The 12,935-nt window shown below is 42.6% G+C and overlaps 2 protein-coding genes across 6 annotated transcripts in view; one reads left to right on the top strand and one right to left on the bottom strand.

Annotated features, from left to right (window-relative positions):
- clocka (clock circadian regulator a) overlaps nucleotides 1–3,902 on the top strand; it is a 37,376-nt gene extending 33,474 nt beyond the window's left edge. For 3 of the 5 annotated variants that reach the window (XM_061737996.1, XM_061737993.1, XM_061737995.1), the window contains exons 20-22: nucleotides 54–256; nucleotides 479–743; nucleotides 1,438–3,902. In XM_061737996.1, coding sequence (XP_061593980.1) covers nucleotides 54–256; nucleotides 479–743; nucleotides 1,438–1,644 — 675 coding nt within the window. In that variant the 3' untranslated portion in view covers nucleotides 1,645–3,902. The remainder of the gene's footprint in view (nucleotides 1–53; nucleotides 257–478; nucleotides 744–1,437) is intronic. The other 2 variants (XM_061737998.1, XM_061737997.1) reach the window with 1 other exon arrangement.
- Nucleotides 3,903–3,987: 85 nt separating this feature from the next.
- Nucleotides 3,988–12,706, bottom strand: tmem165 (transmembrane protein 165). Its single transcript, XM_061737999.1, has 6 exons — nucleotides 12,407–12,706; nucleotides 11,484–11,709; nucleotides 9,285–9,460; nucleotides 8,248–8,430; nucleotides 7,955–8,060; nucleotides 3,988–5,393 (listed from the first exon to the last, which is right to left on the bottom strand). Exons 1-6 carry the CDS (start codon nucleotides 12,515–12,517, stop codon nucleotides 5,317–5,319), a joined length of 879 nt encoding a protein of 292 aa, XP_061593983.1. The 5' UTR covers nucleotides 12,518–12,706; the 3' UTR covers nucleotides 3,988–5,316.
- Nucleotides 12,707–12,935: the final 229 nt, after the last annotated feature.

Genomic DNA, 12,935 nt, shown 5'->3' with positions numbered 1-12,935 from the left:
AACTTTGTTGTTGATTCCATCTAATCACCGGTGACCCGTGTCACTGATTACAGCTCTGCTCTTTACAGTATCAGAGGTCAGCTCTCACTCTGCAGCCCCAGCAAAGCCCCCTCCCAGCATCTCTTTACAACACCATGATGATTCCCCAGCAAAATCCTGCTAATGTGGTTCAAATTGCCACGAGCCTGGCGCAGAACGCTGGATCCAGTGCTCCTGCGGTGGGGACGTTTGCACAGGACCATGCTGCCCAGCTAAGGTTGGACTGCATTTAAATTGTCTCCCCAACTACCACTTTATCAAATGCTACATTTCAACTGCGGATGTTTTTTTAATTGCATTCCTTTTATTGACAGTTTAATTTGATGTAGTGTGTCTGTGCAGTAAAGCTACATTCAACAATGGGCACCATGAGACCTAAGATGTTTTCATGAGGTCAAGTTGAACCTATTTGATCCGGCCGGTTGCCCGTCTCTTCCAGGTTTCCTACAGGTTCCCAGCTGCTGACTAAACTAGTCACGGGACAGATGGCGTGTGGGGCAGTCATGGTCCCCACAACCATGTTTATGGGTCAGGTGGTGACGGCCTTCTCCCCTCAGCAGGGCCAGACACAGACCATCAGCCTCGCCCAACAGCCGCTGCAGCAGCAGCAGCAGCTGGAGCAGCAGGTACAGCCACATTCACAGGCTGCAGCCTTGCAGGCGGGACAGAGTCCACTGACCCAGCAACCGCCACAGTTTCTACAGGTACGTCTGCCCGTCTGAACGGCAGGGTGGCTGTCCATTCATGTTGATGAATGGAACTACAGATGTCCATTTAAGACACTTTCCCTTATTAATTAGATCGAAATCTGGGATGTATGGATCTGGAGTTCAAAAGAATCCCATAACATGTCTGTCTTTTTATTTGTTCTGAGTATAAAAGCAGCACAAAATACTTTCTTTCACTTTGAAATCAGTTTCAGTCTCCTTTCAGTATGAATTCCTTTCATACTTTCTGAAAGCTCTTACGGTCCCCTGTCCATGCTATCGACAAAAAACTGCTAAATTAATTTAGGACTCCAGTCCTGGTCGTTACCGTACTTCCGACATCTGCACATCACTTTACTGACACATCAACGGTGAAGGAACGAGCTCACAGAGCAGTGAGCATCACGGCAGCCAGAGAGTCGCATAAGTCACGAAGGAGAGAGGAACCAGTCAAGGGACCAAACGAATAGTGTTGTAAAAGCAGCTTATAGTCCCTGTGGAGACTTGTCAAAGTAAAAATGGCAAAAGCTCCTTTTGTGCTGCTTTAATCTGTTAACTGTACATTTTAAACTGCGATTTCTTGTAAGTTAGGCCAAAATATACAGTACACTGACAGATGTTCCTTTAAAATGCTTTTACATGAACTCCACTGTGCAAGTTTCTGTCTGACTACTTGCATATTTCAATTAAGGCTCCTCAGCTCCTGCATGGAAACCAGTCCACCCAGTTGATCCTACAGGCAGCGTTTCCTCTGCAGCAGCAGAATACTTTTGGTGCTGCAGCCCAGCAGCAGCAACTGTTACAACAGCAACAACAGAAACCACGACAGCAGCAACAAAAACTGGCCATGCACAGATCAAAAAGTTTGTCCGACGGCTCTGCTACACAGCCTCGATAGATGGCTCAGAAATGGACCTGGCCAAACTCCGACGACGGTGTCGACGTGACGGGAGTCTTCACAGGAGATCTGCAATGAGACCGTGCCTCTGAAGCTGAGAAGTGATTGGACGGGCAGATCTTCCGCTGTTTGCACAGAGCCGCCGATCAGAGTCCAGTGGAGGGTCCGGGCCTGAGCTCGCTGAGTTTTTGGCTGTAGGTTTTGACACTGGTTCAAAATCTTCCCTCCAAGAAAAAGTCCCAACCCCTACAGCAGACTCCTCGTTCCTCCCTGGGCCTCTGAGGTTGTGTTCGGCGTGTAGGTGTGCACATCCAAGTGTGCTTCAACCGCCATCGCAGAACGATGTCATGCCCTCCACCATGATGAATGAAGCCTGGAAGAAATGAAGATTCCACCTTCATTTCAGAGACAGACAGAGGATTTTAACGTGTTCTCTTATTCTTGTCTTTTTGTGTAAAAGTAAATAAATTATAATAATTACAGGTGAGAAAATATTTTTAAGAATGTGATATAAATTGAGATTTTATTGTACAAAATATCACTGTAATATAGTATGTAAATGTACAGAAACAGAAAGAAGTGATATTTTATATGATGCATGACATGAAGTGCAGAGTCTGTTATTTGCAGCTTTGACTTTTTTTTCAGGTATTATTATGAAAAAAAAGATCTTAAAAGGCTCAGTTGATGTTTCCCAGCCTCCCTTCTTTCAGGAGGATGTGTTCGTGTGTCTGCATAGCAGACTGTTGATTTCTGTTTGTTGGGTCACAGTTTTTAATCCTTGACCCATTTTTGTTCCCACATAAATTCTTAAAACTCAGACAAATATTTTGACGTATTTTAAAGCTTTTAAAACGATGTGCTGAAACCTCATTACTAAACTATATGTCACAAATTGTGATCAACAATGCAATTTGCCAATACAATCATTCATAATATATTTTCATTCTTTGCAGCACTTTTGTCCTAAAGATTCCTCCATTTTTAATCGACTTCCCAGATGCTTTATTCCACCCTCATCCTTAAGATTTATAACCCTAAACTACATAAAGAGTAGTAATAATCAAATCAAATGTTTTTTCTTTGGGTGATCATCCAACCCTTGCCTTGGAGAGGCTTCTGCTTGACAGATGCTCGTTTCCTTCTCTAAACATCTGGGATTATCACGAGAAGCCATTGGTGTCTTTACAGGTGCACATTCAGACAATTCTTATCCTTGTTCTCAGCTTCATTGACACCAACACACGCAAACACGGGTTTTAACTCCCACTACTGCTTAATTTTCTGCCTCTTCAGTGTTCAGCAGGCACATGAGGGTTTTTCTGAAAACAGAGGTACGTCCTGTCCCTGGCTGGTGTCAGTATTTTTGGAACAAGCCTTAATTTGTATGATCAAGCTGAAGGATGATGCTGAGATCATCACTAATATTCTGCAGACACAATGGTACCTAGATTACTGCTCAGCAGCTTCTTCATTGCTACAAAGTGATGTCTGATGATACCTTCACAACTCAACACCTCTTGTGAACTTAATAGTACCTGATTAGCACTCGTCCTGCAGTGTCTGATTCGCTCAGGTTGGAACCAGCGTCTCGTCTAACCTGCAGGTGGACTTGGATGTCACTCAGATCTTTGAAACACCAAAAAGTTGTCTTAACTATTGAAGGGAAATGCACAATATTGTCATCCAGAGTTTGTTAAGGAGATGAGGCCTAAATGAAAAGACAACAGTGCATGATGTTAAATGTTGTATCTGGTTGGTGTGCACTTGAGAAAGTGAGTGCATTTAACTGTTTGTTCTTGATGTGAAGATCTGTGTAGGAGGTTGTTTGGCTCTACAAATGTAGTGCTACAGTGCTCAATTGAATAAACAACTCCAAATTGGAGAGTAGTTAAGTTGTTTAATTGCACAGACAGCCAAATTTAAGGTGTGCTCTTATCCAATTACCACAGCACTTCTGTCGGGCTCATGCAGAGATGAGACGATTTTCTGGCTTCTGAAAATCCTCTACTGCCCCCTGCTGTTCATCTAGGTTAACAGTTTTCACGTGTTTGTATCAGTTCCTGTGTGGGTGCAGTTTTCTAATCTGTATTTCTCTGGAACTTCTTGTGAAAATTTTAAAAGGTTCCTGCAACAACTGTGCACCCTTGCCTTTATTTCTTGAGCCAAACCCTTTATAAAATTAAACATTACCTTTTGTGACATATCATTTTCTCCCCTCATGAAAAATAAAGCCATAAAATCTCTGCTGTTGACTCCAACTACTCTTTATGCTTACCTGACGTGGAGTTTCTGTCACCTGATCCAGGCGAGTGTTCAAATCAAACAGACTGATAAGTGGTGTAGAAATCAAACAAGACAAAACCTTTTTATTGAGTATTTTAGTTTTATAGGCATTTCAACCACCCATAGGACAAAAACAGAAGTATTTCACAGCTGGACACAGACTGTCAAATATTGACAATTAGCCTGTTCAGTTTAAAAATAAGCATTTCCATTCCTTGCTTATCATGACGTCTCCCAATCTTTCTGCCTTACAGCACATGTACCAAAAAAAGAAAATGAAGCTAAGTAGATGCATATTAAAATCAAAGGGATCGTGTAGGTTGAGACTGCATTGTTGCTACGGCAACCCTACAGTTAGGAGTGATTTCTAGTATCGACGACAAAGTTAATGTTCACCTACTCTACCTGATGTGTTTGTTTAGCATCTGTTACGATGATTCAGAGCCCCGTCTGCCAAAGCAACAACCTACACGGGAAACGGCTCCAGTCAGAGGAGCCGTCCACGTGTGCAGGCCATACCTGGTCCTTTTTTCTTTGTTCTAAACACGGTTTGTTCAATACCTGGATCTAAAAATGGTCTATGTAAATATGAAGGTCCTCAGTGTGTCTACTATGCTGTTTGTTTGGGGGGAAAATAAAACAGCTTTAGATAAAGTACTGTAGTAGGTATGAAGTCACCTGGACAGGTATTTACAGGTCAGTTTCTCTAAAGATCACTCCTATGGAAAACGATGGCAAATTATTTTATGACAACCATACACGGAAATAAAATATCTTAAATCACAAAATAAAGATACATGTATAATGTGATGCTGGTTATGTTTACCTTCATGGTAGGACCACTTAAGAGCATCTAACAAAGTGTCAGAGCAACACCAGCTCTGAGGAACACTTAGAAACAGAAGAAGAAAAAAAAGGATTTCAAATGGACTTGGTGCCTATGAGAGCCAGTAGAGAGGACTGTCCTGCACACAGTTAAAGGGCAGACATCAGAAGTTTGTTCTATCTACAGACCTCGAGATAGAAAAACGCATCTGTGATAGAGTCCCGACCTCATCTCCAGGCTACCATCTGTTCCACGGTCCTCAGTAACCAGGTCAGGATATTTCCTTCTGACAACATGAAATGAGTCTTTTCTCGTTTAAACCAAGTGTCTAACATCTCAACTAAAAAGGAAGATTTTCTTGGCAGTCAACGGATAGAAATGTCATTTGATGCCAACTTGAGGGAGCCCACTGATTCCCAGACACCAGTGGAGCCAAGACGTTCAAGAAAAGCAGGTAGGGATGTGAATGTTTTTCTGTTGGACACAGGAGTCAAAACTACAGTCTCTTTTCAGCAGCTTGACCATATTTTACACTTATTTACACCCCCCACCCGCCCCATTTAAAATCCAGCTTCTGGCTTGATGAACAGGGCAGAGAAGGCGAATGCCAGAAAAACGATCCCTCCGATGATGGTAACTATGGAAACAAAACAAAAAGATGCATTAAATTTAACATTAATACCAATTCACTCTTGATAAGAGGTGTAAGCACTTTACAGTGGCAGTTTAGTTCCTACAATGAAACCCCGATGGAAAACCCACAACAACTCAACATGGCAACTAACATGTCTTAACTATCACAGATGATGCCAGCTTACGATAGGTTCAGCGTTGCCTAATTCCAGTCCCTGATTGCTGTCCTGCGTGTTTAATACGAGTCTGCTTCAACACACCCAATTCAAATGAGCTGATCATCAGCTTGGAATCAAGGTCTGCACAAGTCTGTTCATGACAATCACTTGTAGCAGGGAAACATGTAAAACATGCATGGCTGTAGCTCTGCACTGGAATTAGGGCTGTTCGATTTTGCCCAAAAATAAAATCTAGATTTTTTTCTCTCAAAATCCGATTTTCGATTACGATTATTTTGTGAATTGACAAAAGGCAAAGAAATGATTTCAAATATGCTGTTTTTTTATTGAACATTTGCCCCATTGGGCTTTAAGTGCAAACTTTGCTCTTATTAAACCAAAAATGAATGAATAAAGTGCAAAACTCTGTAAAATAAGTTGGAAAAAAGTTTTAAAAAATATAATAAAATATAAAGTTTTATCTCTGAAAAAAAAAAAAAAATCAGCACTTGCAAACATACAGTAAGTTATATTTCCAATTAAATAAAACAAGACATTTTCTAATTAAACTAAACTGGGTCTTTGCATGCTAAATAATAATGCAACCCATGAAGGAGGTAGAGGTGTGTAATGTCAGTCATTACATTTGCTATTCACATTTGCAAGTTTTTTGCAAGGAACACGAGCCGGTCTACGGCATCTGGCTTGAGGGATGCCCGGTGGCATGTTACAACGCCCCCTCCTACACTAAAGAGCCTCTCCGATGGGGCACTTGTCGCAGGTATTGAGAGGTATTTCCATCAATCATTAATATGGTATCAATCATTAATATGATATCAATCATTAATATGTGTGCAGACAAGGTTAAAAAAAAAAAAATAATTGAAAAATCGATTTTACGATTTTCACATTTTAACATCGTTCTAATTACATAATCGCGATTACGATTTAAAAATCAATTAATCGAACAGCCCTAACTGGAATTGGACAAAACTGGATTAATTGAATGTATGAGTGCAGCAATAAGAGCCCGTTTGGCCGTATTCACACAGCACTAGTATCATCGGGAGACCTGAGGTAATTTGTAGTTATTGCAGAGGACGTCTGTGATACTAATCCAGTATAAATGAGCCATGTCTGATGGTTGAGTTACAGTGGTATAAGATTTTAGCCTACATCTACTGTATACAGCCTGATAAGATACTTTTTGTGTCTAAAAAGTAGGAAATTAGTCAGCATCAAGCTTCACATGGAGACCAATTTAAAAAAAAAAACAGAACAAAAAACAAGAAGTCCGGAGTCAGCAGAGGAGAGGAAGACATGCATAACTGCTTTGGTAAGAAACTTTTTATCTTGCATCAATCTGAAAGCCTAGTCTGGCAGCTCGAAGACCTTGGACAATGACAGCTCTGGTTACATGAGCCGTTCAATTTACTGTTATCATGGCAACACAAGCACATGGGCTTATAGATTCATTTCAGGTTGTTATGAGTCAAAATGTGACGCATTATCATTGACATCCAACTTGTGTGATGAGACATTTCAAATTAAATTTTTACGTTTTAGTTAAATTCCAACTGGTTGACAAAACACAAGCCCTTGACGAAACACCTGGGAACAAATATCTGAAAATTATAGTAAACATGGAATTAGGCAATGCAAAACACCGACGTTGGGGTGTAACTTTTGAATCACTGCGGGTCCTGGGCTGATACTAGTCTCTTACAAATGAGGAAATGGAAATTAATGAGGTGATTGTGAAAACTAGAATTCACTGAGACAGTATTCGATGGAAGGATTCTACTTCTTCATTTTATGTTTTCCTACAGGAAGCTCCCCAGACCCCATAACCTTTAGAGAACCATTTGTCTGATTGAAACATTGAGTATGCTTTGAAAAAGGTACTGAATGCTGTTGTTCTAAACTATAAAAAATAAATGAAATAAAATAGTATCCAATCTAACTGGAATCATAATCTGTTGTTTTTTTTAATTATAACTCGATCACTTTGATGTGCCTCTACATCGATTACCAGCAGTAAAGTAAGCTGTGTGAATAAAGAAAAATAGATCTGCAACTACTACTACTGTCGTTTAGCAGACGCTTTTGTCTTACAAACTGTATGTTTTAGATCGGAGGAAGCATTTAAGTTTTTCCTTCTTACTATGGAGCAAAATAAAATAAAAATGCATATTTTAGCATATCAGTATTAGAATGTCAACACAAGTTAATTTGCCTATTTCTGACAACACGTTATAAGACAACTTGTCATCTTTTGAGTTGATCCTAAACTTTGAATTTTGTGAACTTTTACAGACACTTAAATTAAAGGCAGTGGAAAACATCTGATGTGACCAGATCCTTAAACTAGTAAGAGTACAGTAAAACAGAGCCAAGAAGACCTCACCTGTTCTGACAGATATCTTCTGAGCGATCATTCGTCCTCCTATCACAGCCAGTCCTGTACATAAGCAGTGCCCAAATGTGCCACCCACCGCAACTCCAAAGGGATCCTGGGGTTTAAAAGAAAAGCATTTCATCCTGATTGACTGAACATGGTTTTAACTCTGCAACGAGGAGCATTAGCCGTTAGTAGGCTGGCTCAGATGTTTGGTCTCAACTGTTCCCAACTAAGGTGTACAAATATATGATACGGTATTAAAACAAACAATTGTACATTGTAGTGTAAATGTAACAAACCTCCCGTGCAGCTAGAATAATTGTGGTCAACTGTGAGCGGTCCCCCCACTCTGCGAGGAAGGTGAGGGTTAGGGCTTGGATGAAGATGGGGGAGATGAAGCTGTGCCACTTGGACTGAGGTAGAGCGGTCCCTGATCCAGCCTCCACATCTAGTGATCCGTTAGTGAGCTTCGACCGCTGCAGCTGGACACACAGCATTGACATTGAGCTTAACGCTTGAAATAATGTTTTAAATACGTATTCGGACTGAGCTCGTCAGCATTTTCTACACGCATGTTTGTTACATTTCTGTCGCTGCTAAAAATAAGACTTGAAACAGAGACCTCTCCATAACAAGCAAAGCAGTAGCGTTTGTGGTTTCACACCGCAACCTAAATCTGCCTTAAAGAGAGAAACCAATTGCTCAGTGTGAATGAAATCATGAAGCAGATACTTCTTTCTCTCGTGTCTAGTCACAGCATGTATTTACTCCAACTCTCTGATCTCACAACAACAACTTGCATTTATATAGCGCCATTTCAAGGAACCCAAGGTCACTTTCCAATGGTCATATATTATTCATTCACTCCTCATTCATACGTGGTGATGGTAGTCACAGCTGCCCTGGGGCAGACTGACGGAGACGTGGCAGCCAATCAGGGCCAACAGCCTCTCCGACCACCACCGGAACCGTTCATACACACTCACACACCAGCAAGACCCTCACTGGAGGCAAGGAGGGTGAAGACGAAAACCATAGATGATTGGAGGGGAGCAGGGCTCGAACTGCCAATCCTCCGATCATTGGACGACCCACTCTACAACCGTAGCCACCCACAAGGGGGAAGGCATCGAGTTTCGTTTGCAGCTTTCAGATAAAATATAATGGCTGAACTTCCGCTGAGTTTATGTCCTACATAAAGGGAAGTTCAAGTGCCCTAACTGTAAACATTAAAAACTGTAATGGGGTTTCATGTGGCTCCCTTTGTAGAAATGTGCTTGTGGATATTAAGTCTCTTGGTTTGCAACGACCTGTAATCCGGGATGAGTCGACTTACTTCTTCATCCTTCTTCTTGATCTCTGCTTGCACCTCCTCGAGCTCTTCCTGTCCTTCGTCTGGACTCATTTTCAGCCCCTCTCTCAGCATACGCACCCCAAAGATGGCAAACAGAGCAGTGGATACGTAGTACGTGTAGATTCTGGGGATGATCGTGGTGGCATAGCCAAACAGTACTGTGGAGTGAAGGCAGTGAGTCTCCATTATTACAATGAAAATAGCGAGGGATCATTGAGTGTGAAAAAATGGGGATGCTGCGATCCGATCTGCAGATCGAAAATATGCTGCGATCCAGCCAAAAAACACAGATCGGATCGCAGTGCAGGGGAAAACTGCGATACTAGCACCCCATTCAAAAAATCCTCTCCAGCTTTTCCATCCAGCACTTGCTTCTCACACACGAGGAAGAAAGGAGAGGGGAGGAGGAACTCACGTGATAACAACAACCGCAAGAGAGAGAGAGCATAAAATGTCAGCGGTGTGGCAATACTTTAAAGTAAAGGATAAAAAAACATGAAAGGCAGAGTGCAAAACGTGTGAAGCACAAGTCTCAAGCTGCTTTCACATAGAGCGCGGTTTGCACAGCAGGCGGGCGAAAACGCTGCGACAGTCCGCTCTTGCGCGGAGCTGAGCGGTCCGCAGAAAAGATTGTGCAGTTTACTGTGCTTGATGACCAGCCCGTCATAGTGAGTTATGTGGGATTTCAACGCTTAATTCAACACCTCGAGCATCGCTACGTTATATCTAGTTCTGTTCTCACACACAGCAGCACAGGCCACTGGCAGTAGAATTTATCTGACTTTGGAAGTCATGACTTTTATTTATGGTAACATGTCAAACAAAGCCCACTTTTAGTAAATTTGTTCTTACATTTTTTTTCTTAGATTTTTTTTATATTGGACTTTTCATGTTAAGATGTTATTTGTTTTATTTAATGCTACTGCCTATTTTATGTTAAAAAAAAATTATATCTAATAAATGGCTCAAGTTTTGTCATAATAACCTACTGTTGTGGACTATTCATCTCAGGAAGTATGTTATTCTCATTTTGAGCAATGTCACTTTATCAAGCCTTTTCTATTATTCCACACTAAAAAATAAGTACTAAAAAACGTGAACCTATTGGTCAGAACAGAGAGATAGAATATGTGCTGGTATCAGTACCGGATCGGTACTAGGGCTGTGGTATCGGATCGCAAGTGAAAAAGTTGGATCGCAGCATCCCTAGTGAAAAATGTACATCTGCCCAGACGACTGTGACTAAAGTGACTGTCCAGTCTGGCCTCCAGCAGGAGGGCCCCCCCTTATGATCCTGGTCCTGCTCAAGGTTTCTTCCCTCCTAAAGGGGAGTTTTTCTTGCCACTGTTTGGCTTAAGGTTTTTCTCCCACTAGGGGATCTTTTACCTGCTATTGTTTATGTTATGTTTATGTAATAATTGCTCGGGGGGTCATCCATCATGGACAATGTCTCCCACCCCCTTCATGATACCGTATTTTCTGCACTATAAGGCGCACCTAAAAGCCTTTAATTTTCTCAAAAACCGGCAATGTGCCTTATATATGATCATTACGGTAATGTCTGTTACTGTAGTCAGGGGGATTGTAGCTACTGTAGTTGGTGTCGCCGAATTAACGGCGCTAAAAACGTCAGAAATCGTCACAGACGTTCAAGACAACAGCAGCGACGCTGACTCACATAATGGCGACTTTGACGAGACGGAGCAAAGCTGGTTTTTATTTTGTTAATAAAGTTTGACATACGGTTCTTTTCTTCTTGTTTTTGTTTTTTTTGCATTTGCTGTAGGATTTTGTAGCATTTCCTGTAGCGCAGCTCCATCAGGTAGATATGTAACTCAACCCCAGCCACTATAGTACGGTATTTTACCATATATTTAGTGCGCCTTATAATGCAGTGCACCTTATATGGAAAAAGTTTTAAAATACATCATTCATTGAAGGTGCGCCTAATATATGGAAAATACGGTATATATGTGGGGTTTTTTTTCCCCTCTCCTGCATGTGTGTGTTAAGTGTACTACTGCTGAACAATGTGAGTTTCCCCATTGAGGGAGAAATAAAGGATTATCTTATCTTATCTTATGTTCTGGGTCTCTGGAAAGCGCCTAGAGACAACTCCTGTTGTAACAGAGGCTATATAAATAAAATTGATCATTGAGTGTGAAACATGAGACCACCCACCTGAGAGACAGGTCATGATCCCCAGGGCCAGCATGGCCCCCGCCAGTACGGTGAGGCGGTTGTAACGCATGGCCATGATGGCTGCGATGAAAAACGTCTTGTCCCCCAACTCTGACACGATGATGACGGAGACAGAGGCCAGGAAGGCGTGGATGAAACCCAGGTTTGCTTTGCTGGAGCCATCTTCAGACACGACTGGCCCCACGGGACGGGCACTTGAAGCTTTCTGTTGGGGGAAGGTGGGGAATAAAAGCAGCCAGGTTACGGTTCACACTCAAGTCTGTGTGTCTGGATCAGCCTGGAACATCAACACACCCGGACACGGCGCTGCGTGGCGGCTAGCGCGTTATGGCTGATTTATGGGTCCGCGTTACACCAACGCAGAGCCTACGGCGTAAGCTCTGCGTCGATTTAACGCGGAACCATAAATCAGGCTTTAGCTCGGCGCTACCACCGGCTCAAATGCTGCGTTCCATTTACCTCGGAAGTCGGAACTCGGATCTGGGAATGACGTCACAACTGAGTTATCAGCGTTCCAGTTACAAAGTCGGAAAACAAGTTTGTAGTTCGCATATACCACATGAAAAATGTGAAGTACACTATAGCAGCATATATATGCCGAACAATACTTGTATATGACTGATCTAGTGTGACAAAAACTAGAAAGAAGTGCTACGAATTTTTACAGAGCTCTCTTCTACTGTTTACAACCGGGGCAGCCATCTTGGAATCTGAACTCGGTGGTGGTGAAGCTTCTCCCACTTTCCCAGTGGGAAATCCCACTTCGAGGGGCGTTCCAGTTGAAAATTCCGACTGGGAACTGGGAAATCCCCACTTCCGATGACAAATGGAACGCGGCAAAACACCGCCTCCCCCCGGGGAGAAACACATCTACCCGGGGACGTGTAAAAGGAAACCCCTACCTCTGCCGGAGGCTGTTCCTGTTCCGCTTTTTGCTCCTCTTGAATGGCTGCGACTCCGATGGACAACACCAACACGGCGACGACCGCGACCCTCACCCCGAATACAGGCATGGCGGCCCCGACACCGACCTGCACCAGCACCGAGACCTGTTCCCCCCTCTCCCGACTAGTTACTGTTGTTGAGAGCAGGAACAGAGGACTTCATGTTGAACTAATGATTCCTCTAGTCCTGCTGTGACTCGTCTCCTCGTCTCCGCCAACCCGAGCGGGCCAACTGGAGACGGACGCTTGTTCCGGTGCCGCGTCGAGCGGAGCAGCCGGCTCCTGATTGGACAGTTCAGCTCTGACGTGACGGCCGGCGCTTCAATGAGCAGCGCTGTGATTGGATGGTTTCATGCGACGTCCCGGTCGACTAAAATAGAGATAAAACAGATAAAGAAAGAAATAAAGAAAGAAAGAAGCGTTTTCAAGGTGAAGCAATAGAAAGACACTAGAAAGAAACTTTTACAATACATTTAAACCTCAATTG

This window comes from Cololabis saira, chromosome 13 (assembly GCF_033807715.1).
Source record: "Cololabis saira isolate AMF1-May2022 chromosome 13, fColSai1.1, whole genome shotgun sequence".
NCBI lineage: Eukaryota > Metazoa > Chordata > Actinopteri > Beloniformes > Belonidae > Cololabis > Cololabis saira.
The sequence above is the reverse complement of the archived record's forward strand: the minus strand, read 5'-3'. Positions and strand labels throughout refer to the sequence as shown.